The following is a 27,281-nucleotide window of genomic DNA, read 5'->3' as shown; positions in this document are numbered from 1 at the left end:
TTTATTTTTTAAATAAGCCTGTTTCACTAGTGAGGGCTATTAATAAGTTAATGATAACATCCAAATTATCATAATACTGAGTCCTCATATTATGAAAAATTATTTATGCATCTTCATATTACTGGAAGTAAACTTTTTTCGATATTTAGCTTCAAATAACAGAAGACCTAATAAGGATTTAAAAAAAAAAAATAGGAATTCACTTTTCTTAGACAGCAAGCAGCTCTGAGGTGGGGAGTTGCTGACATTGTCCAATTACCTGTGCAGTGTTGCGATGAAAGACCAGGATCTTCTCATTTTCCTAGTCCACCAATTCGAGGGTGCTGGCTTTTATTGCTGTGACTTTTATTTCATGTTTACAAGATAGTTGCTAAACCTCCAGACTTCAAATCTGCGCTTAAGACAAGAAAAGAGAAGAGAAGAGGCTGGAGAACTGATGCCAGCTGCTAAATCTTTCTCAAGACAAAGTCCTATCTCATGGTAATTCATTGTCTTCTCTTCTAGAAACCAAAATTACTAGCAAATTTAAATCCAGGTGTGTTAATAATATAATTTATCCATGTGTTTGTTCATTCATTCATTCTGACTTCTCTAAATAGGCTATTCGACAAAATCCCGTTATATTTGAAACAAATTAAAAATTGATAAATGTTATGTGCCCTCGAGTTGCTTGTGACTCATAGCAACCCTATGTACAACAGCCCTAAACTCTGCTCTGTCCTGTGCAAGTCGCACTGTCTCTGATACACCCTCTCGATTACCCCAATCACTGAATCAATCCACCTCATAGAGGGTCTTCCCCTCTTGCGCAGTCCCTCCGCCCTCCCAAGCATGATGTCCCTCTCCAAGGACCTGTCCCTCCTTACAACATGTCCAGAGTATGTTAGACGAAACCTCAGAATCTTTGCCTCCAAGGAGCAGCCTGTTTTAACCCTCTCTAGGATGAATCTGTTTGTTTTCTTGGTGGTCCATGGTACATTCAATACTCTTTTCCAGCACCAGAGCTCAAAGGCACTAACTTGATTGCCATTGCATCTACTCCAGCTAACATGAAACTTTGTAGGACAGAGCAGAATTGACCCAGGGGCATCCAAGGCTGTAAACCTTTGTATCTTCATTCCATGGAGGAGCTGATAGTTGAAACCACAGAACCATTGATTAGCAGTCTCATGCCTTAGCTTCCTAAAGAGAATGGTTGATGATAAGTAACTTAGTTAAGAAATTAAACAAGTAAGTAAGCAAGCATATGTATGTGTTATACTTCGAAAATGTTCACTTGTGAAAGGGGATGGGAAACAGAGAATAGTGACCACTGGAATTCTTGGTGAAGTGACTAAACATCACGGGTGGCCCAGAACAAGGATATATGATGTTTTTCTATGAAACCAACAGATACAAAGACAGTCCTGAGGTACAAAGAGTCCTAAGACAGGGGTCCCTTTGAAGTAATTTTTACTGGTGATAAAATAACTCAGAACCAAGAGGTTGTAGGATGATTGACCACTATTGACTTCAGTGTTATAGATTGCCCATTGATTCTTCACGTAGTATTGTATAACTCATGATTAAAAGTAGTTAAACCATATTGTTAAATGTTGTTCAGCACCACTGAGTCATAGACGACTCATAGCGACCCTATGAATGAAAGACCTGAACACTTGTATAACTTTCATTGTTTCTCTAAGTTCATAGAGTTTCCAGAGGCAAGCTATTTCAGAAATGATGCCACTCCTGCTTCCAAGCTTGTTTTATTCGGGGATCTCCACCAAACACTGTCCACCACAGGTAACCTTTATCACATTTGACACCAGTATCACAGTGTTTAGCATCACAGCAACCACGAGTTACTTCTGTATAGCAAATGAAGACTGAAAACAATTAAAACCAGGCCTGAGGGCCATAGATTAAAATCTCCCACCTTTGGCTTGCTAGGATAACTTTTTATCCACTAGGCCAACAGAGCTCTCTCTATGACTCACAGCAATTCTATGAACAACAGACCTAAGCCTTGCCCTGTCCTCACATTCTGAGGCATGCTCGAGCCCATTGTTAGTCATTGTATCAATCCATCCAGTTAAGGATCTTCTTTTCTTCTCTGACCTTCCGCTTCTTTTAGCAGGATGTCATTTCCCAAGGATTGGAACCTTAAGTGTTATTTATTGTTGTTAAGTCTATTGAGTTGTAAATGACTTGAAGTGACCATATAAATGAAAGACCTGAACACGTGTATAACTTTTGCTTAGAACATATCACACCAAAAACACCTATTGTGAAGTCAGAGATGGGCAAGCCTAAGTCACTCCTGAAGGAGATGGACAGACATAACTTTCAGGATAAGCTGCAAATCTAAAACCAATAGACCTAGACATGACCCACGTTATTGTTTTGTGTTATCAAGTCAGAACTGACCCATACCTGACCCTCCAGTGGGTTTTCAGAGGCAGTAAATCATAGGGAGGAGATTGCCCATCCTTCTCCAGGGAGCAGCTGTGGATTTGAACTGTGTGCCTATGGAACTGAAGTGAAGCTTCTTACCACTAGGCCAGCAGAGATTCCTATGACCATAGAGCAAGGTATTCAATAATTGAGAACAAGATGTCATATTCTAAGAGCAAAAGGCTGCTGTGTCCTGGAGCTGGACAGTTTGTAGGGGGCAGGATTTAGCATTGAAGATTTATCATGGTAGAACTCTTAAGTTCCAGGCTTGATCTCTCCTGTAAATGAGAACACTCGGAGGATGACTCTTTCAGTCTCTCCAAGCTGCACCTTTGCTCAGTTATCATACTGATAAAATAAGCTTTCAATGCCATTGTCCCATCATTTAAAAAAAAATCCAAATTATGTAAGATAGAATCAGAAAACTTATTATGTTTATTCTTAAATTGAGTTGATATATTAATTTAGTTTAAAAAATTGAAAGAGTATTCTTATCAAAGGGAGTCTAAAGAATATTCTCAGACTTAAAAGATAGCTAAGTGGAAGTGAGCTTTTACTTAGGAAGAAGCATGCTAACCCATTTGGATCAGAGCAGTTAAATGATACCCCATCTGGCAGAAAAAAGCCCTGAGCACAACAAAAAAAATTAGTTACCATTAAAATAGAAGATTTGGAAGCAAAAAAATCTGGATTTCTAAAAAAACTTTGGTCCAAGTACACAGGGTCTTCCAAATGAAATTTTATCTTCCAATTTCAAATATAAGATTATATGAATTTGTAAAAATATTAATTTTTGATCTCTTAGGGCTTGGAGTCCATCCTGCTGTATATTTTGGAATCTTTCCCCTGCCTTACTGTTTGCAACACTGAGATGCCTATAGACCATGTCCAAATGTGTCTCCGCTGTGTTTTCTGAATCATGTTCCAGTTGCTGGGCCCTGCCATTGGAGCCCAGAACCAGTCTGAACATAATTGTACTAAAATCTTTTTTCCAGATCAGTAAAATAGAGGAGTGATGTGCATTTGATACATAGCAAAAAATCCCAACACTCTGACTTAGAACAACCTCCATTATTCAGCTCATAAATTTTTATTAATGATTAATGATTTTTAATGTAACATGTCGGGGTGGAGCTCCTGGATTAAAACAAGCTTGAAAACAGGAGCGGCATCCACTTCCGTAACAGCTTGCCTCTGGAAACCCTATGAACCTGGAGAAGGGATGAAACACACACAATTGTTGAGGACTCTCCTTCATAGGGTCGCTATGAGTCGCCTGCGAAGGTATTTAACAACAATAACATCAACATAGAGAGAGATGAGCTGGCCCAGTGGACAGAAAGTGATGCTACCAAGTCAAAGGTGGGTGACTTTTAATCCTCGGCCCTCAGGCCTGTCTTTCATTGTTTTTGTTCAGACATTCCTCTAGGTCGTATAGCCCTGGTGTACAAGTTGCCATACAGCGGTAACTTGTGGTTGCTGTGAGGCTGAACACTGTAACACTGGTGTGTCAAATGCGTTAATGGTTGGTTACCCAATGCGGACAGAGAGCGGGGTGGAGCTCCCGATTAAAACAACCTTGGAAGCTGGAGTGGCATCCACTTCCTTAACAGCTTGCCTCTGGAAACCCTATGAACCTGGAGAGAGGATGAGAGACACCCAAGTGTCCAGGACTTTCCTTCAAAGGGTCGCTATGAGTCGCCTGTGACTCAACGGCACTTAACAACAACAACATATATTTTTACAGCATATTCTTTCCATTTAATTTTCCCCCATTCATTCATTGTTGCACATTTTCGTACCTGCCCACCTCTCCCCCCAGTTTGCTCTTCCCCTCTTTGAAGAAAGAAAAAAATTCTTTCATTGTTACACAATTCACCCCCCCCCCACCCCCCGCAGTCAACTGTCCACTTTAATATGCATTTCTTTTTCTGGAATCTTGTCACGGAAATAAGTTCTCTCTCTCATCTGTTTCAATTCAGTAAACATTATTTATTTCCTCTTTTCTTACGTTCCCCCCAACCCCTATGTCAGTCCCATTTTACCATAGTGGCACTATGCAATATTTGTCCTTTTGTGACTGAGATATTTCACTCAGCATAATGTCCTCCAGGCTCACCCATTTTGTATAATATTTCATGAGTTCCTTGTTTTTCAATGCAGCATAGTATTCAGCTCACAATGTTTTATGTCAGTTGGGCTCATCTTCTCATTCATCCTGGTAGCACCTGGGCTGTAGTCAGCTTCAGACTAAGCTGAGGTCTGGCTGACTTAGGGGGTCTCAGCTGGGACTTCTTGTCTTCTTTCTAATTAAAACTTCAGCCTTCAGCTGACTAGTACAAGCTTGTCCACAGGGTGACTGGGTAGGTTTCCAAAATGACTGAAAATGTTTTAAGGTCTCTTGAGATCTGGGATCAGAACGGACACATCATGACTTCTGCTAAATTCTGTTAACCAACACAACACATAAGTCCAATTCAGATATGTAGAAAGGGAAAATTGACTCCAGCTCTTGAATGGAGGAGGTGCAAAGCCACATTGCATGAAGAATTACGGCTACTTTTCAGTCTTCCACAGAAAGATACATGAATCAATAGAAACTTCTCCCTGAAATTGGAACAAAGTGTCTTCGTGTGTTCTTTCATGTGCCAGACACTGAACTAGGTAGGCAAGAGGAGTTATTGTTGTTAATTGGCTCTCAATTCATGGTGGTCTCATGCGCAATGGAACAAAATCCTGCCTGGTCCTGTGCATCGCTATGACTGGCTAGGAACAAGTTGTTGTGATCCGTAGAGTTTTCACTGGCTAATTTAGTAGATCACCAGGCCTCTCTGCTTTGTCTGTCTTAGTAAAAAAGTTCTACTGAAATCTGTTGAACATCATAACAACATGCGAGTCTCCAGTGACAGATGGTGGGCGGCGACTACGCATGAGGTGTACCGGACAGGAATCAAAGTAGGATTTCCTATAGAAGGTGAGAATTTTCTCATTAATGCACCGTTACCCCATGCTGTTGCCGTTATGTGCCACTGAGTCAGAACCAACTCATAGCTGACTCTCCAGCAGGTTTTCCAAGGCTGTAAATTACATGGGAGGAGATTGCCTAGCTTTCTCCCACCAAGGAGCTGGGAAATAGAACAATGTGCCTTTAAGTTGGCAGGGCAGCTGCTTACCCACTAGGTCACACTAAAAACAGTACATAAATTCCTTAATTCATAATATTAGTAAAGTCTTACAAATTACGGCTATTCAAAGTATATGGGGGCAGCCTGCCCCAAGGTTTTGTTCAAGTTTTCTTTTAAGAGTAAGAACACTGTCTCTGTAATTTAATAAAAAACTAGGCCTTTATGCTATAATACAAATATATTTCTGTTTTAAAAACTACCAGAATAGCTGTTATCTGGAGTTTTATCTTTGTTTTTATCTACCTCTAGAATCCATGCTCCATAAAGAATTGAATGGTCTATACCAGCAATAACAAAGATGAATGATGTTGCATTTGACATCACAAAGAACATTTCAAGAGTTATTCTGATGTACAATGCTGTCAGCGTTAAGGTGCTATCTATAAACACCCGAAGAAGGTCTGTTAATTAAAATTATTATTCAACTATCGTTCAAATATATGTAATAGTCACTAAAAAAGAAACTGAGGATTTCTACGACTTCTGAAGAAATCAAAAGACATATTGCATTAGGTAAATCTGCTATCAAGAAACTCTTAAAAGTGCCAAAGAGGAAAGATGTCATTTTAAAGACTAAGGTGCACCTGAGCCAAACAATGATCTTTTCTGTTTCTTCCTATGCATCTAAAAGTTGTACAATAAATGGATTACAGAAGAATCCATGCAAACCAATCTGTTCTGGGGGAAATTCAACCAAGGTGCTCTTTAGAGGCAAGGATGTTGGAGATTTGTCTCACATACTTTAGGTATAATGTCAGGAGGAATCTGTCCTTGGAAAAAGACATCATGCTTGAAAAAGTAGGTTAGATAAAGAGAGGGAGGCCCTCAATAAGTTAGATCATTGCAGTGACGGTAGTAATGGGCTTGAGTATTACAAAGATCATGCGGACCATGAGGATAGGGCATGAGTTCTCTCTGTTGCTATTTGCTGACTTTCATAGGTGACCGTCTAGCAGGTCTCCAAGGCTGTATGAGAGGAGATTACTCAGCTTTGTCCCATGGAACCACTGGTGAATTCCAAGACTAAGGCAACAGAGCTGTGAGAAGCATGTATTAAAAACATTCTTCCTTCAAAAAGTAAAAAACTGCACTTAAATGGATCAAAAAATCCTGATCACATTTAAATTTCTCTAAACATCACCTCACTGAACCCTGATTTCCTAACCTGTCAGGTGAAGATTAGAATAATAATTTTTTCAGAGATATTTTATGAAAATTAAATTATTTTAAATTTAATAATTTTAAAGTTATTAGTACATTGTTGTTGTTGTTGGTTGCCTTCGAGTCGAACATGACTTATAGTGACCCTATGAACAAAAGGCTTGGAGCCCCTCTACAACTATCAACATTTATCAAAGTTCATAGCGTTTCTGGAAGCATGTTATTTAGGAAGTGGATGCCACTCCTGTTTCCAAACTTGTCATAGTATGTTATTGTCGTTTCATGCCATTGAATCGCCTGCCATGTATAGCGACCCTATGTACAGCAGCTCTGAAGCCTGCCCTGTCCTGACCCAGTCTCACTAATCCCAACACACCAACCCCCATCACCCCAGTTACTGTATCAATCCATCTCATCTGGGGTCTTCCTCTCCTGCAAGTCTGTCCACCCTTCCAAGCATGATGTCCTTCTCCAAGGACCTAAAGTTCCTGGCCACGTGCCCAGAGTAAGTGAGGTGGAACTTCAAAATCCTAGCCTCCAAGGAGAGACTTGGTTTCACCCTCTCTAAGACAGACCTATTTGTTTTCTTGGCAGTGCATGGTATATTCAAGACTCTTCTCGAGCACCACAACTCGAAGGCGTCAATTCTTCTGTCATCCTTAGTCATTGTCCAACTCTCTGAAGCATACCAAGTAACTGAGAAAACCATGGATTGGAATTAGTACATTAGGTGGTCCAAATGGGTGATAGCCACTATTGGCAAGGAATAGTCAGACAGAACGTGATGCTTCATTAGCCTCTGGCAATCCCCTGCTGGGGTAGAGGGAGATAACAATGCTTGCCATTGTAGATGCTTGTCAGTTACTGAACTTTATTTCACCAAAAATTGCAAATTCGTAGTGTAGGTATTATCGTCATTGTGGAGATTGGGTAAGTGAGGCTCAGAAAAGTGAAAGAACTCTGCTGGGATTAGAATCCAAGACCTTATAATGTTCTTGGCATTTTATTCTTCTGAAGAAAAGATGCAAATAAATCAGAGATAAATTGAAATCTACAGAGCCAGAATCTGTAAATGGCACCTGCTTTAAACTCTGTGAAAACCAAGGATAGGAGACCATAATCTAGAGTCCAGGCTGGACTCGTGGGGATTCCTTTCCATGTATGTAGCTGCCTTTTCCCTAGGCCCCTGCAGTGCCCCTCACCCTGGCCTGAGTGGGGGCTGGAAGATCACATCTGCCTGTCTCCTTCTCCTCCAGGCCAGGTGACCTGGCAGAATGCCAGCTGAACAGTTGGGGCCTTTGAGGAGGCCTGATTTTAATAAATTTTTATTTCCTGTAGAAAACCGGTTTTTTCAGTGGCTTTGTAACTCAACCATTTTTGATCACATCAGGACTAAGCCTGGCAGCCAGTTTGGCAGCTTGTGTGCAAATTGTATACAATAGCAGATTGTTTAGCCTTAACTACAACTTGAGAAAAGGGGAGGGAAGGAGAAAAAAAGAAAAAAAGTAAGAGAAAATAAATAAATTCAAACCCCATAATATATCAATACGTAATAGAGTGAGCCACCATTCAATCAATCAATCTCTCCCTTTCTCACACACATCAACTGTAGAACAGGCAAATAATAGGCTCCAATTTGAAGACTTGTTTTTTCCTTTTTCTTTGTACCAAAATATCTCAAATTCAAGGATAGTTGGAGTAGTGAAAAGCAAGTCTTGACAGAAAATATCAAGTATAAAGAGCCTTCTGGAGCCCTGGTAGTCTAGGGGGTGAAGAGTTGTGCTGTCAATTCAAAGGCAGGCAATTCAAATCTATCAGCTGCTCTGTGACAAGGGAAAAAAAATCTGCTATGATATTTACAGCTTCTGAAAACTTACTGGAGGGTCAACTCTGAACTGTTTCCAACTTGAGCGCACCTAGTAGCACAAAGCTAGCATATACGTTATCTAAGCTATTCAAAGCAGCAGCATGCAAGTCACTTCCTCAATACAAGAAACTGAAATTGCCATGCACAAACCCTGAAGATATGCAAAAGTATAGATATTGTGGTGCGCAGCAACTGGCTCCCTCTGTGGTGGGTGCTGGCACAGCAAGCTTGAAGCCTGAGGTCCGGAGAGTCTTGGGGCAGTCTCCCTCTGTGCCAGGCAGCCTCAGCTCATATGTTGAGTGTCATCAGGACTGACCCATCGCTGACCCTCCCACAGGTTTTCAGAGACAGTTAATTGCATGGGAGGAGATTGCCCATCCTTCTCCCATGGAGCAGCTGGTGGATTTGAACTGCATGCCTTCAGGGTTGTAGTACAGTTACTTATCACTAGGCCACCGGAGCTCCATATACATTGCGCATGTTCTTAGAAGGGGCCAGTATTTAAAGAAGGGCATCATGCCTGAGGAGGTAAAGAATCAGCATAGTAGAGGAAGACCCTTAATAAGATGGATTGGAATAGTGAATGTAACAATGGGCTCAAGTGTATCAGAGATGTTGAGGACGGCGTATGATAAGGAAGCCTCAGGTCTGTCGTTCATAATGAGTCACACTTGAGTCTATGGCACATATCAGCAACAATGACAACACAAATGATCTTAGAAACCATTGAGAGAAATAACACTGGGAAGGAGCTAAAAATAAAAACCAAGGAGCAGCAATAAGAATTACTATCTTAAAATTACAGGGATAAATTATTACTGATGTGTATTGTTAAGGGTACTGAATGTACCCTGGACTGCCAGGAAAACAAACAGATTTATCTTGGAGAGGATTAAACCAAGCTACTCCTTGGAGGCAAGGATTCTGGGGCTTTGTCTGACATACTTTGGACATGTTGCCAGGAGGGATGGGTCCTTGGAGAGGGACATCATGCTTGGGAGGGTTGAGAGACAACGCAGGAGGGGAAGACCCTCTATGAGATGGATTGATTCAGTGACTGGGGTAATCGGGATGGGTGTGTCAGAGGCAGTGCGGTTGGTGCAGGATAGAGCAGGGTTTAGGGCTGTTGTGCATAGGGTCGCTATGAGTCAGAAACGACTCAACGGCACATAACAACAACAACAACAACACTGTTAAGTCAAAACTGTCTCATAGCTGATCCTCCAGCAGGTTTTCAGAGAAAGTAAATCTTACGGAAACAGATTGCACATCCTTCCACTATGAAGCAGCGGGTGGACTCAACCAACTTCCTTTGGGATTGCTGCACAGTTTCTTACCACTAGGCCAGCAGAATTCCACAAGATGTAAATTTAGAAATTGCTTGGATTAGATGTTCAGAAAATGTACTAGTTCATTCCTATGTTCTTAGAAAATGTGTTATGTAATGAGCTATTGTTTTGGGCCCCTTCATCAGCTTGCAGCTGTCTGGGTACAAATGCCTAACATACACATCTGCTAACTTACAAGTTAGTTGTTTAAACCCACTGAAAGATGCCTTGGTAGAAAGGCCTGGTGATCTACTTTTGAAAAATAAGTCTATGGAACCTAGTGTAACTCTTAGCATATACAGTGTGCCCTTGAATCTGACTCAGCCGTACATCACTGCTTCCCAATTTCCTCAAACATCTCTGCCTGGTTCTATAATCTTCCTCAGTCACAGTGCTTTATGCAATCCATGTCTCCAAGTGTCATACAGACCATCTCCTCTCTTTCCCCATGTATCCAAGCTAACTAGAGCCATGCTGTTCTCTCAGCCTTCTTCAGAGCTAACTGCAGAAATTAGTTTGCACTTATGGATATGAACGTACACCTCAAGTTAAATCTGCATTGTTATGGAGCTAAGCAAATGTGTGGCTGCCGTATTTGAAAGTTTGGTCACCTGAACTGATCTATTGGAGAGCTATTTTCTGGATGAACAATCCTTATGTGTACTGTCAGTCACGTCACAGGTAGAGTCACAATTTATTATAAGATTAATTGTGCAGATGCCATTACCAAGAGCTAGAACATTTGTTGATTAGTAACCAGGGGCTGCTTCAAAGATGAGGCAGGACTTATGGCAATGTTCTGAAAAATGAGGGCCTAAGTCAGTCATCTGAGTAAACCAGAACACATAGATTTCAAAGAATGTGTAGGATTCTGGTGCAAGTGAATATTGAAGTAATTGTGTATTCCCACATGCAAAGAGGAAAAGGGTAGAGGGGAGAGAGAGCTAAGCAGACAAAAAAGAAGACATGTCAGAATTAAACCAAAAGATTAAGTTTCTGCCCATGTTAGAATGAAAAGCTAATTCAGTGAGAAATGAAATATAGATAATAATAGGGAATAATCATAATGATAAATAATAGGGAATAAAATAGAACTTTTAATTCAACAAATCAAATTTTCTACTGAGTATTAATTATATCTTTGATATTGCATTTGGTTCAAATTATAAGACAAGGTACTGAAATAAATGAGTATTTAAAGGTATTTATGGCATGAAATGGAAGGGTTGTGGATTATAAGTGAATATATATGAATTATTTAGAAGTGGTTATTAACATTTTAAGAGTCGGAGAAGGGAAACATGCAATTTATCTAGAAAAACTTTCCTAAGCCAACCATAGACTCCCCCAAGGAACAGGATTTGAACCACCAGAGAGGTACCTCCTTTGGACTGCAACTCAATATCCTACAGACCACAGCACCAGGATTAAGATGTACCTGATAAAGTCCATGGTCTTTTCAATCACTGCTTTGCATCTGAAACCTATAGAGCAAATAAGGATGACAGACGAAGAATTGATGCCTTTAAACTATGGTGTGGGAGAAGAGTACTGAAAATCTCATGGACTGCCAAAAGAAGAAATAAATATGTCTTGGAAAAGGTGCAGCCAGAGTGTTCCTTGGAGTCAAAGATAATACAGCTTCATCTCATATTTTTGGACATAACATGTTGCTAGGAGAGGCTGTTCCTTGTAGAAAAACACGATGGTTACTTGGAGGGATGTCAAAAGATGAAGACCCTCAACCGTGTGAATTGACACAGTGACTGCAGCAATGGGCTCAAGTGTGTCAGGGATTGTGAGGATAGCACAGGACAGGATAGGGTTCAGGTCTGTTGTTCGTAGGGTCTTTATGGGTCATACTTGACTTTATGGCACCTAACAACACCACCACCACCACCAGAGCTCATTTTACCCATCTGCCCATATATCCACATGCTTCCTGCCCTAAATTACAAGCATATATATTGGAAGACAAACAAAACAAATAGATATAGACAGATGGAAAAGGATGCACTCATGTATATACAGATTTTTTTTTTTTGGCAGGTGATAGCTCTACCCTCATCCTAGATTATTCTGTAAATGCATCCATGTGTGTAACAGAGGCAAAAGAGGGCAATGCTTTGTAAACTTCTTAATTATCCAAACTCCCTGAGGGAATGAGCTCCTGGTACTGGAACTTTCGGACCATAGTCTTGGGGAACATCAAGGTCAATTGGCATAACGGAGTCTACAAAGACAGTGCTCTCCATTTTACCTTAAAGGTTAGTAGTAAGGTGAGGTGCACTAGAACTGTAGTCAACAAAGGCAAATACTACTACATGGGAAATGCCAGTGAATCAGCAATAATAAGCACATTAATGTACAAGTGGATACATAGGCAGACAGACTAGATTAACAGATAGGTTGAAGGGACTACACACGTGACCTTGCATAGGTTTGGCAGATACTGTTTCTACATTCATAATAGTATTTACTGTAAATATATGTATATAGAAGAGCCAACAGGGGGCAAATTTGTACAAACTTCTTAATCATAGCCAAACATGTTGAAGGAATTAGTTGTTGGTCTCATGACTCCCAGACTGACCATAGTCTCAGGAGACTTCAAGGTCATCTGGTGTAATACAGTTCACAGAGATCAAGATCTACATCCTACTTTGGTGAGTAGCTTTTTAAGGACTGTAAGGAGGCTTTTAGGGGGCAGCTATGTGTTTCTTCCTGTCTAGAATGAGATGAGGGAAGAAAAACCGAGATGTTTTCAAAATAGTCAGTCCGAAGACTAATGGACCTTGAAAACCTCAATCTCCAGGATGGGTCTGAGACCAGGAAAACTATGATGCCTGTCTGTCACTGACTGCTGACCACTCTCAAATGGATCATAATGGAAGGTCCTAGATTGAATGAGTGAAAAATGTAGGGGAAACCCCAAAACATTTTTTTATAAGTCAGGCCTCAATATAGAGAGTGTTGAAATCCCCAAGTCTGTGGACTTTAGCAGCCCTTTGAACTGAGAGTAAAACTTACCTCTCCGGTTCACCTTTCTGTCAAACAATAGACAGGACTATTAGGTGGAATGTAATACCAAGATAGGACTCACTTCTTAGAATAATTAATCATAGAAGGTCAAAAGGGCTGCCCAAGGATAAATCTCAGTAGTCAAGAAGGGGCAGGGAAGAATGATTCATGGAAATGAGAAGAATGCACTTATATCATGGGCATTATAATTAATGTCATCATTAATGTGAATAGGTGGTTGAATGAAAAACCTATTTGCTTTGTAAACTTTCACTGAAATAAAAAAAAAAAAGTTTACAAAAGAATAATACACACCCTCAGGAGTTCAATTCCAGCCTGATACATGAGTCAGAATCGACTTGAAGAAACCTGATCTCTAACAGAGAATACAAACACATAGCCAGTGTGATTAAGTAAGAACTGAGTGACTGTTACAGAGATGAATGGAGGTCTCCATGTGAACTATGACCAGGTGAGGGTCCCTGAGGTGGGTAACCTGTTAACACACATGGATGCTAACAAAATGGCTGGAGATACAAGGGCATGCAGAAGTGCCGCAGAAGAAAGGCCTGGTGTTTATTTCTGGAAAACCAGTCATTGAAAACCCTATGAAACACTGCTCTACTCAGATACACACGGGGTTGCAATAAGTTAAAATTAACTTGACTCAATAGCAACTGTATTTTTAACTGGTGGTCGACGGGAGACTTTGAAAGTAGTGGTAGTCAAACAGAGCTTTGAAAAGTTAGGCTCTGTGGAAAGGAAGAAAAGAGAGATTATTATAGACTGGAGATAAAACAGCATGGAAAGTTCTGAAACAACTGAAAGGGAGAATTAAGTAAGGTAAGTCTTAACAAATAGGCAAGTTTGTTAGGATCAGGTAATCATCAAAGGAGCTTACTGCAGAGTCGCATTGAGCATGGGTTCTGTGACTAGACTGACTGTATTTGACTTTCAGAGCTCCCTGTCTGCTGTATAAATCTCATTGTTATTGAGTGGGAACCAGCTCAGCGCTGACTCTCCATTGAATTCTCAAAGACCATAAAATCACAAGGGGGCATATTGCTCCCTTATTTTTTTCATTTTTGCTCCCATATTTCTCCCTCAGAGCTGCTGGTGGATTTGAACTCCCAGAGAGGTGCTGCTTTTGGATTAGCCGTGCAATCAGTTCATTATGGACTGTGCCATCAGAACTCCCTGTTGTATAAATATTGTTGTTAGGTGCTAGCAAGTTGACCACAACCCGTAACAACACTGTTGTTTGTTGTTGTTTTGTGCCGTCGAGTCGCTTGCAACTCATAGCGACCCTATGTACAACAGCTCTCAACTCTGCTCTGTCCTATGCCAATCTCACTGTCTCCGACACACTCATCCCAATTGCCTGAGTCACCAAATCAATCAATCTCCTAGAGGGCCTTCCCCTCCTGCACCTGCCCTCCACCCTCCCAAGCATGATGTCCTTCTCCAAGACCAGTCTTTCCTTAGAACATGACCAAAGTATGTCAGACGAAGCCTCAGAATCCTTGCCTCCAAGGAGCAGCCCAGTTTAACCCTTTCCAAGATGAATCTGTTTGTTTTCTTAGCAGTCCATGGTACTCTCAATACTCTTCTCCAGCACCACAGCTCAAAGGCATCAATTCTCCTTCTATCCACCCTGGTCATTGTCCAGCTCTCTGACACATAACAAGTGATTGCAAAGACCATGGCCTGTACCAGACGCACCTTAGTCTCCAGAGACACACCATTGCTTTTCAGTACTTTAGAGAGGTCCCTAGCAGCAGACTTTCCCATCTCAATACGTCTTTTAATTTCCTGGCTGCTGTTGCCAAGAGTGTTGATTGTGGAGCCAAGCAAACTAAAGCTATGAACAATCTCAATCTCTTCACCATCCATCCTGATGCTGCCAATTGGCCCAGTGGCGAGAATCTTTGTCTTCTTGACATTGAGCCTTAATCCATATTGGAGGCTGCAGTTCCTGACCCTCAGGAGTAAGCGCTTCAGGTCCTCCTCAGTTTCAGAAAGCAGGGTTGTGTCATCTGCATAACACAGATTGTTGATAGATCTTCCACCAATCCTGATGCCACAGTTCTCCTCATAGAGCCCAGAGAGCAAACCTATATCCTTCACTGTCCTGTGCCATCCTCATCATCTCCATAATGAATCCCTTTTGTTGTTGTTAAGTACCGTTGAGTACGACTCATAGTGACCCTATAAACAAAAGATCTGAACCCTGTTCTATAACTATCATCATTTCTTTAATGTTTGTAGAGTTTCCAAAGGCCTCCTGTTAAGAAAAGGATGCCAATCCTGCTTCCAAGCCTGTCTTAATCTGGGAGCTCTACCAAACCCTGTCCACATGGGTAAATGTTATGGCATTTGACCCACCAGTGGCACAGTGTTCAGCATCACAGCAACCCCAAGTTATTTCAGTTTAGCAAACTGACAGACAAATGCTGTATCACTTAGAACTATGTTCTTCCCAAACACAATTAACAGTGGCCTTTGGGACCAACCTAATCTTAACTACAAAGGCCCACCCACCAGGTCCTGATTGACTTAAACAAGAGGTTTCCAGCCCACAGCTGATTATTGACAAAATTCAGGTGACCCATCAGCTTACACACAATTGTTAATGAAGCAAAAAGTGACCCAACAGTTTACACCAACTTTCAGTTAAAACAAGATAATCTACCCTCTAGAATCCTACTGCTTCACACATGAGCCTCAAAACTGGAGACTCATCCTTTTTACAAAAGAGAAAATTGACACCAAAAGAGATCAAGATATTTAAACAAGAGGCTTAAAACATGAACTAAGATCTCAAAAATACCACATAATTAACTGCTCTAAGGGAGAAAGATGTGCAGTCTCCTCCCATGTGATTTACTGTCTTTGAAAACCTGCTGGAAGATCAGATATGGGTTGGTTCCAACTCAACAGTACAGAACAACAAAAATGCCAAAATAAGGTGATTAGATACCAGAGGGGCCTTAAATAAAGCTATACTTAATTGTGCACATAATAAGAAGCATATAAGCAGAGGATGGATCTGATGAAATTATTGTTGTTGTGTACTGTCAAGATGGAACTGATCTCCAGAGAGTTTTCATAAGTAGTAAGTTTCACAAAAGAATATTGTCCATCTTACTACCATGGAGCAGCTGGTGGATTAGAACTGCATACCTTGGTGTTAGCAGCATAATTCCTTACCACTATGCCACCAGAGCGCCCTGTGATGAAATAAAAATTGGGAAGGGCGTACACCAGGGATGTGTCCTGTCTCCATACCTTTTCAACCTGTATGCAGACCAGATTATCCGGGAGGCTGGGCTCTATGAGGAGAAATGTGGGGTCAAGATCGGTGGAAGATCTATCAACAATCTGCATTATGCAGATGACACAACCCTGCTTGCTAAAACTGAGAAGGACCTAAAGTGCTTGCTACAGAGGGTCAAGGACTGCAGCCTCCAACATGGATTGAGGTTCAATGTCAAGAAGACAAAGATTCTCACCACTGGACCAATTGGCAGCATCAGGATGGATAGTGAAGAGATTGAGATTGTTCACAGCTTCAGTTTGCTCAGCTCCACAGTCAAGACTCTTTGCACCAGTAGCCAGTAAATTAAAAGCTGGATTGCCATGGGAAAGTCTGCTGTTGGGGACCTCTCCAAAGTATCAAAGAGCAATAGTGTCTCTCTGGAGACTAAGGTGCATCTGATATAGGCCATGGTCTTTCTTATCACTTGTTATGCATCAGAGAGTTGGACAATGACTAAGGATGATAGAAAAAGAATTGATGCCTTTGAGCTTTGGTGTTGGAGAAGAGTGCTGATGGTTTGCATGGATTGCTAGGAAAACAAACAGATTCATCCTTGAGAGGGTTAAACTGGGCTGCTCCTTGGAAGCAAGGATTCTGAGGCTCATCTAACATACTTTGGACATGTTGTAAGGAAGGACTGGTCCACGGAGAGGGACATCATGCTTGGAAGGGTGGAGGGACAGCGCAGGAGGGGAAGGCCCTCTATTAGGTGGATTGATTCAATGATTGGCGTAATTGGGATGGGAATTTCAGAGACAGTGCGATTGGCGCAGAACAGAACAGAACAGAACAGGAGTTTAGCGTTATTGTACAGAGGGTCACTATGACTCGCAAGCGACTCAATGGCACATAACAACAACAACAAATGGAGAAAGTTCGATTCAGTGGAACATGGAACCAGTAATAGCTATGAGGAGCCTTTCTGTAACTAATTGGAGTTAGGTACAGCCTTAGCACAGTTAGACTGAGGAGTGGAGGAGGAAGCAGGGACACAGACTAGAAAGAAAAAGAACTGTACCCTAACAGGTAATGCCATTCAATATAAAAAATGCGTGGACAAGACATCCAATATTATAGCTGCTGTTTTCACTTCTAATTGCTAGGATCAGAAGCTGAAAGCAGTACATTCTGTGTCATTTATTCTGCATGCATGAGCATTCTTGCTACAACTTTTCATAGAGCTTTATATTTGCCAAGCACTTGTACTCATTATTATTTATTGTTTCTCACATCAAGGGTCCAGCACTTAACTCTAAATGCTATATTAGAATGCCTTTGGGACATGACTATGGAGAAAGCTTTTCAACATCCTGAACCGAAATATCATCCAAGTAAAAGCATTGATTGGGAAGCCAGGATGGATAAAATTAACTGCTGCAATCTTGAAACGTCTGGTGCACATCCTGGGTAAAAAAGAGAAGAAGCCTATTAATGTCAATATTAAATGACATGAAGCAGCATTATGCTAACCTGCTCTCCAAAGTCTCATCTATTCAGTTTTCTGCTATACTTTAGTGTGGTTCAGAGGCAAAGAAGATTCCTCAGTGCACAGCCAGGTGGGAGTCATATGCTCCCTGCTTCCGTGTCAAGTCACAGATTCGATTTCTAGAGAGATTAACTTGATCACAAAAGGTCATATATCTAGTAAGTTGCAGAACCAATATTCAAACCACATCTTCATTCCACTCTCCATTTGTCCTTTTAGACTTTCTCAGAAAAGTGGTATTTAAAAATAAATTTTAAATAGTTTGTTACAGGGAAACTCAGAGTACAGACAAGCTTAAATCAGTGATTATCTACCTTCCCACTCCTCCAAGAGATAAACACTTCCAGTTGGATGACATCCTATCAAATAAATATGTTGTTTTTGTTGTTAGGCACAATCAAATCCAAATCAATCCATAGCTGACCCTCCAGCAGGTTTTCAGATGCAGTAAATCACATGAGATGATATTGTTCTTTTTCCCACTGAATGGCTGGTGAATTTGAACTTCATATCTGTGCATTGGCAGCTCAATTACTTACCTCTAAATCACCAATTTTGCCACTAAAAAGTAATTGGAAAAAAATAAGGACCCAGGAATCAATGGAATACCAATTGACATGTTTCAAATGCAAGTGCTCATCAGTCTATTCCAGGACATTTGGAGAACTGGATAACTGACTGCAAGAGATCTATGTTTGTTCCATTTCTAAAGGTGATCCAACAGAATGTGGAAATGGTCAAACATGTTATTCATATCACATGTAAGCATGATACTACTGAAGATCTTTAAAAAATGGCTAGAAGAGTGCATACACAGGGAACTGCCAGACATTCAAGCTGGGTTTAGTAGAGGCCATGGCGCCAGGGATATCGTTGCTGATGCATTTTCGCTGAATGCAGAGAATATCAGGGGAGTGTCTTTGTGCTTTATTGACTATCCAAAGGCATTTGACTGGGTAGATCATGACAAATTATGACTAACATCAAGAAGAATGGGAATTCCAGAACACTTAACTGTGCTCATGCAAAACCAAAATCTAGAATGAGGCTACTGTGTAAACAAAGCAAGGGAATAAAGCATGATTTTAAATTAGCAAAGGTGTACACAAGGGCTGTATCCTTTTTTCATACCTATTTAATTAATATGCTGAACAAATTATTAGAGAAGTTGGACTCTGAACAATGTGGCATAAGGATTTGAGGAAGACTCATTAATAACTTTTGTTATACAAATTACACAACCTCACTTGCTCAAAGTGAGGAGGACTTGAAGCACTTGTTGCAGAAGGTCAAATAATACAGCCTTCAATATGGATTGCATCTTAACATCAAGAAAACAAAAATCTTTGCCACTGAAGTGATAAGACAACATAATGACAAATAGAGAAAAGATTGATACTGTCAATGACTTCACCTTACTTAGATCTACAATCAGTACACTTGGTACAATGATTAGATCAGGGGATGTATTGCACTGGGAACGTCTACAATTAGGGACCTCTCCAAATTATTAATGTGATGATGTCAGTTTGAGGACTAAAGTGCACCTGATTTAGGCTATGGTATTTTCAGTCACTTGCTATGAATCTGAGAGCTGGACCATGAATAAATTACAGAAGAATTGATGCCTGGCTTGTGATGTTGGACAAGAGTGCTGAGAATCCTGTGAACTGCCAAAAGAATAAACATATTTTGGAGAAGGTACAGCCAGACTGTTCTTTGGAGGAAATGATTAAGTTTCATCTCACCTACTTTGGGCATGTTGCCAGGAAAGGTTATTCTTTGGGAAGGGACATCGTACTTGGAAATGTGGAGGGATAACTGCATCTGCCTGAAGGACAGGAAGACCCATAACCAGGTGGATTGATACAGTGACTGCTGCAATGGGTTCTTATGTGTCAGGAAGTATGAAGATAGCACAAGACAGGATAGAGTTTAGATCTGTTATTCAGGGTTGTTATGAGACATACTCAATTTGATGGCACCTAACAACAATCAGAACAAACCACTGAAGCTCCCTGAGAAATAGAATAGCAAGTTATTTATATTTACATATTTATATATATAAATAAAATATATTTATAAACATATATAATCTGTAATGTGCCATGTGGACTTAAGAAAAACATGACTAAGGTCAGTGGTACATGTACGGTGTTGTTACTGTTTGTCATCCAGTCAGGTATATATCTCAAAGCAATCCTTTCTTTGCACAATAGAATAAAATGCTGCCCAAACCTGTGCCATCCTCACAACCATTGCTGTTCTAGCCCATGTTCAAGCTACCATGTCAATCCATATAGCCTATGGAATCATCTTTTTTATGATCTTTAACTTTACCAGTTTTGATATCCTTCCTTCTTCAGGGATTGGTCCGTCCTTGCTTCCATTGATCATTTGGACTTTATTTCTTCCAAGAGAGATTTGTTATTTTTTTTTCTGCCAATGAATGGTAGTATTCCATATATTTCACCAACATCATAATTCAAAGGCATCAATATTTTTCTTCCTTGTTCATGTCCAACTTTTGCATGCATGTTGTTTTTGTTGTTGGTAGATGTCGTCGAGTTGAGTATGACTCATGGTGACCCTATGAACAGAAGATCAGAACCCTGCTCTATCCTCACACTTCTTGACACACAAGAGCCCATTGTAGCAGTCACCATGTCAATCTTCCTCTTCTTTGCCAACACTCTACCCTTTACAACATCATGTCCTTCTCCAATGAATAGCCCCTCCTAGCAACAGGGCTAAAGTATGTGAGGCAAAGCCTCACCATTCTTGCCTCCAAAGAACACTCTGTCTGCACCCTCCCAAAGACATATATATATTTATTCTCTTGGCCGTCCATTGGATGTTCAGTGCTCTTTTCCCACACCACAGCTCAAAGACAGTAATTCTTCTATCATCCTTATTCATTGTCTAGCTCTCAGATTCATAGCAAGTGATTAGAAAGACTGTGATCTGAATCAGAATCATCTTAGTCCTCTAACTGACATCATTACTCCTCGATAATTTGGAGAGGTCCCTAACTGCAGATTTTCCCAGTGCAACACATCTCCTTATTTCCTGATTGCTGGTACCAAGGGTGTTGATTGTGGATCCAAGCAAGATGAAGTTGTTGACAGTTTCAGTCTCCTCTCTATCCATCACGATGCTGCCTATCAATCCAGTAGTAAGACTCTTTGTTTTCTTGACATTGAGAAGCAATCCATACTGAAGGCTGCATTCCTTGATCTTCTGCATCAAGTGCTTCATGCCCTCCTCACTGTCAGGAAGCAAGATTGTGTCATCTGCATAATGCAGTTTATTGATGAGTCTCCTTCCAATCCTAATGTCACACTCCTTTTCATAGAGTCCAGCTTCCTAGATAATTTGCTCAGTATACAGATTGAATAGGTATGGAGAGAGAACACAACCCTGATGCATTCCCTTCTCAATTCCAAACCAGGCAGTGTTCCCTTGCTGTGTTTACACAGCAGCCTTCTGGTCTAAGTATAGGTTCTGCATAAATACAATTAAGTGCTCTGGGATTCCCATTCTTCTCAATGCCATTCACAACTTGTTGTGATCATACAGTGAAATGTCTTTGCACATTCAATAAAGTACAAATAGACATTCTTCTGGTATTCCTTACTTTAAACCAGGATACATCTAATATCAGCATGTGTTGTTGTTGTTAGGTGCCATCAAGTTGAGCATGACTCATAGCAACCCTATGGACAAAAGATCTGAACCCTGTCCTGTCTTGAGCCTTCCTCACACTTCTTGATACAAAAGAGCCCATTGCAGTAGTCACCGTGTCAGTCCACCTGGTTGAGGGTCTTCCTCTCCTTTGCTGACCATCCACACTTCCCAACATCATGTCCCTCTCCAAGGAATAGCAACTCCTAACAACATGTCCAAAGTATGTGCAGAGAAGCCCCATCATTCTTGTCTACAATGAGCACTCAGACTGCATCATCTCCAAGACATATCTGTTCATTTTCTTGGCTGTCTATGGTCTGTTCAATGCTCTTCTCAAACACCACAGCTCAAAGACATCAATTCTTTTTCTGTCTTCCTTAGTCATTGTCCAGGTCTCAGATGCATAACTAATAATCAGAAATGCTATGGCCTGAATCATACATACCTTAGTCCTCAAACTGACATCACTACTCCTCAATAATTAGGAAATGTCCCTAACTGGAGATTTTCCCTGTGCAATGTGTCTTCTTATTTCCTGACTACTGGTACCAAGAATGTTAATAGTGGATCCTAGCAAAGTGAAGTTGTTGACAGTTTCAGTTTCCTTTCCATCCACTGCCTATTGGTAAGAATCTTTTTTTTCTTGATATTGAGACACAATCCATATTGAAGGTTTCATTCTTTGATCAACAAGTACTTCAAGTCTTCCTCACTTTCTGCAAGCAGGTATAGATTCTCCATGAGAATAATGAAATATTCTGTGATCCCCATTCTTCTCAATGTCAGCCAAAACTTGTCATTATCCACACAGTCAAATGCCTTTGCACACTCAATAAAGCACAAATAGACACTCTTCTGGTAGTCCTTATTTTCAGCCATGATCCATCTGTGATGCCTCAGACTCTTCTAAATCCTGCTTGAACTTCTGGCAGTTCCTTATCTGTATGCTGTTTCAGCCATATTTGAATGATCTTGAGCAGTATTTTGCTTACATGTGATATAAATGATATTGTTTGATAATTCCCACATTCAGTTGGATCACCTTTCTTGGGAATAGGAAGAAAGATGGACCTCTTCCAATTCATTGGCCAGATAGCCATCTTCCAAATTTCCTGGTGTAGACTGGTGAATGTATCCAAGACTGCATCTATAACTGAAACAAGTCAATTGGTATCCCATTGATTCCTGAATCCTTTTTATTTTTCCAATTCCTTCAGTTCAGCTTCCATTTCCTCCTTCATTACTCTTGGCTCCTGTACATATGGTACTTCCTGGAAATTTTCAGTGTCAATCAATTTCTTCTGGTACAGTGACTCTGTGTACTCCATCTTCTTTTGATGCTTTCTGAGTCATTCAATATATTGTCCATAGCATCTTTCAATATTGTAACACAAGGGTTAAATTTGTGTTTCAGTTCTTTCAGCTTGAGAAATGAAAAGTGAGGTCTTCCCCTTTTTATTCTCCAATTCTCTGCACATTCCATTATAATACTTTGCTTTGTCCTCCTGAGCTGCCCTTTGAAATTGTCTGTTCAGCTCTTTCACTTCAACTTGTTTTCCTTTAGATTTTGCTTCTCAATGCTCCAGTGAAATCTTTAGAATCTCTGCTGACATCCATTTTTATTTTTTCCTTTATCCTCTGTTTCTATAATGACCCTTTTGCTCTCTACATGGATGAAATCCTTGATATCACCCCATAATTTTTTTTGTCTTCTACCACTGGTGTTCAATGCCTCAAACCTATTATTAAGATGATGGAATTGATTCAAGATCATATCTTGGTTCCTGTGGACATATTTTAATTTTCTTTGGCCTCAATTTGAAGTTGGATATGAGTAATTGATAATCTTATCCACAGTCTTCTCCTGGCCTTGTTTTGAGCTTTTCCAACTATTTTTCCCACAAATATAGTCAATCTGATTCCTAGGCAGATCATTAGTAAAATCCACATTGGATCCTGATGGGTGTTTGGCAGCTAGGGGTAAACTGGACTTTTCTAATTATGTTAGTAGTCAAGGATAAGCTGATTAACTGTATTTGATGTAGTTTACACTCAGTTTGGATGGGGAATCTCTTGTGTAGGCAAATGGAATCTGGTAGGCTAGCATTTGTGAACCGGAGGTGGCCATTCACCGAATTAGGATTACCCTAACCAGCCGCAACGTAAAATCCGTGGAGAAGGTGTGTGCCGACTTGATCAGAGGCACAAAGGAGAAGAACCTGAAGGTGAAGGGACCGGTCAGGATGCCTACCAAGACTCTGAGAATCACTACAAGGAAGACTCCTTGTGGGGAAGGTTCCAAGACCTGGGATCGTTTCCAGATGAAGATCCACAAGCGACTCATTGACTTACACAGTCCTTCTGAGATTGTCAAGCAGATCACCTCCATCAGCATTGAGCCTGGAGTAGAGGTTGAAGTCACCATTGCAGATGCCTAAATCAACTATTTTAATAAATTGACTATCCGTTGGTTAAAAAAAAAAAGTTTGTTGGACCCAACAGCTGCAGACCCCGAGGCCTGGTATTGATTGCATTTGGAAAGAACATAGTTCTAAGTTGTGCAACACTTGTCTGTCAGTTTGCCTTACTGAAATTACTTGAGGTTGCTGTGATACTGAAATCTTTGCCACTGGTGTGTCAAATTCCAAAAGGGTTTCCCATTATGGATGGGCTTCAGTTAACTCCTTGATAAAGACAGACTAGGAAGCAGGATTGGCCATCTACTTTCTAAATAAAAGGCTTTTGAAAACCTTATGAACACTAAACAAAGAGGAGAGATACAGTAGCATCTTGGTAGAGCCCAGATTGGAAGTCAAATTAGAAGTCAATGAGGAAAACCATAACAAATATCATTTAACAATTGATCAAGTCGGTTAGGCCCAAGAGTCCAGTGTTATTTACTTCGGAGGAACATTCTTCTAAGTTGTACAGCACTCCTCTGTCGATTTGCTGTACTGAGGTAATCTGGGTTTGCTTTAATGCTGAACCTTGTGCCATTGGGGGGGGGGGTTGTCAAATGCTATAATGGCTGTCCATGGTAGACAGTGTTTGGTGGAGCTCCCAGTTTAAGACAGGTTTGGAAGTAGGACTGGCATCTACTTCTTAAACCACATGTCTCTGGAAACTCTATGAACTTGGAGAAATGACAATAATTATAGAAAGGCTTCAGGCCTTTTGTTCATAGAATCTCAGTAAGTCGTGCTCAACTTGATGGCAATCAACAACAACAACATGGAAAGTACATAGTTTGAATGTTGGAAAACTGGAAATTGTTAAAAACGAAATGGAATGCATAAATATCAACACACTAGGCATTAGTGATATGTGTTGGACTAGCTATGGCCACTTTGAATCAGATAATCATGTAGTATACTATGCAAGAAATGAAAAACAGAGGAAGGATGGTGTTCCATTTATAGTAAAAAAGTCAATTTCAAATTCTATCCTGAAATACAATGTTGTGACTGATAGGATAATATCCATATTCATACAGGGAATATTCATTAACACAACAATTATTCAAATACATGTGCCTACATCTAAAGGTGAAGAGGAAGAAACTGATAATTTTTACCAAATTTTTCTGTCTGAAATTGACCAAACATGCCACCAGGATGTGTTAATGATAACTGGTAACTAGAATGTAAAGTAGGAAACAGTGAAGAAGGACTAGGAGTAGGAAAATATGTGCTTGGTGATAGAAATGAAACAAGAAATAGAATGATTGAATTTTGTATTTACAATGATTTATTCATTGCAAGTAATTTTTTTTTTCTAAAAGACACAAAAGATGACTTTACACACAGAACAGCCTATGAGGCAATTGAAAATGCCAAGTTTTGGGGTCTGGTGCACCTTAGTCCTCAAGGTGACATCTTCACTCTTTGTGACTTTTAATTCTCAATAATTAAAGAACCGTATTTCTTTTTTAAAATTGTGGCTTGAGTGAATTTTACAAAACATATTTTCCCAATCATTCATGCATATTTTATTCCATGACATCCTACAATGCACACAATATCGGGTCATTATTTACATGATGTGAGCCATTGTTTGATTCTTTGACTGTTGCTTCTAGGATGCAGATTGTGCATGGAAGTAAAATTAATTCCTTGGCAATTTCAACTTTTCTTCATTTATCTTGATGCTTCTTATTGGTCCAGTTGCAAGCATTTTTGTTTTCTCCATACTGGAGTGTAATCTGTACTGAAGGCTGAACTCTTTGATCTTGATCATGAAGTGCTCCAGGTCCTCTTACCTTCCATCATGCAAAGCTGTATCATCTGCATATCATAGGTGGTTAAAGACTTGTCCAATTTTCACCAATCTTCACGCTCAGTTCTTCACATAGCCCAGCTTCTGAGATTATTTGCTTAATGTACAGATTGAAAAAGTATTGTAAAGGGTACAACTATGCCTTTTTACATAATGTTCTTGTGGTTGTGTATATTATCAAGTCAGAACCAACTCATAGCTGACCCTCTAGTGGGTTTTCAGGAACAGATAATTACAAGAGAGGAGACTGCCTATACTCCTGTAGAGCATCTGGTGGATTTCAACAGTGTACCTTCAAGATTAGTAAGTAAGGAGTAATAATGTCACTTTGAGGACTAAGATGCATCTGATTCAGGCCATAGTCTTTCTGATTACTTGCTATGCATCTGAGAGCTGGACAATGAACATGGATGACAGGAAAAGAATTGACACCTTTGAGCTGTAGTGTTGGAGAAGAGCACTGAACATCTCATGGATGGCCAAGAAAAGAAACATATGTCTTTGGGAGAGTGCAGCCAGAGGGCTCTTTGGAGGCAAGAATGAGGAGGCTTTGTCTCACATACTTTGGGTATGTTGGTAGGAGGTGCTATTCCTTGGAGAAGGATGTGATGCTGTGAAGGATGGAGGGTCAACAAAGAAGAGGAAGACCCTCAACCAGGTGGACTGACATGGTGATTGCTGCAATGGACTCTTGTGTGTCATGAAGTGTGAGGAAGATGCAGGATAGAGAAGAGGTCAGATCTTTTGTTCACGGGATTGCTATGAGTCGTACTAGACTCAACAGTACCTAACCACCACCACCACCACCACCACCACCACCATTTTCGTGCTTGCAGACAGATTCTTACACCACTAGGATGACTTTTGCAATGAAGCAAGAAATAAAGTTCATCAGCTAAGAGTAGGGGAGGGGAAGAAGCAAAAGTACAAATTGGCATCATTTAAAAGTTGTTGTTGTTGTTATGTGCCATCGAGTCATTTGCGACTCATAGCAACCCTATGTACAACAGCCCTAAACCGTGCTCTATCCCGTGCCAATCTCATTGCCTCTGACACACCCATCCCGATTACCCCAGTCACTGAATCAATCCACCTCATAGAGGGTCTCCTGCACTGTCCCTCTACTCTACCCAGCATGATGTCCCTCTCTAAAGACTTGTCTTTCCTTACAACATGTCCAAAGTATGTCAGGCGAAGCCCCAGAATCCTTGCCTCCAAGGAGCAGCCTTGTTTAACCCTCTCTAGGATGAATCTGTTTGTTTTCTTGGTAGTCCATGGTACATTCAATACTCTTCTCCAGCACCACAGCTCAAAGGCGTCAATTCTCCTTCTATCCTCCCTAGTCATTGTCCAACTCTCTGATGCATAACAAGTGATTGCAAAGACCATGGCCTGTATCAGGCACACCTTAGTCTCCAGAGAGACACCGTTGCTCTTGAGTACTTTAGAGAGGTCCCTAATCGCAGACTTTCCCATCACAATACATTTTTTTATTTCCTGGCTACTGGTGCCAAGA

The 27,281-nt window shown here is 40.5% G+C and overlaps 1 protein-coding gene across 1 annotated transcript in view; it reads left to right on the top strand.

Annotated features, from left to right (window-relative positions):
* Positions 1-23,928, top strand: part of UBE2U (ubiquitin-conjugating enzyme E2U (putative)) — a 148,054-nt gene extending 124,126 nt beyond the window's left edge. The window contains exon 9 of the mRNA XM_006879843.1: positions 23,631-23,928. Within this exon, the coding sequence (XP_006879905.1) occupies positions 23,631-23,928 (298 nt within the window). The remainder of the gene's footprint in view (positions 1-23,630) is intronic.
* The last annotated feature ends 3,353 nt before the right edge of the window (positions 23,929-27,281 follow it).

The sequence above is a fragment of the Elephantulus edwardii genome, unplaced genomic scaffold (genome assembly GCF_000299155.1).
Source record: "Elephantulus edwardii isolate Elephantulus edwardi_28Jun2011 unplaced genomic scaffold, EleEdw1.0 scaffold00005, whole genome shotgun sequence".
Lineage (NCBI taxonomy): Eukaryota > Metazoa > Chordata > Mammalia > Macroscelidea > Macroscelididae > Elephantulus > Elephantulus edwardii.
The sequence above is the reverse complement of the archived record's forward strand: the minus strand, read 5'-3'. Positions and strand labels throughout refer to the sequence as shown.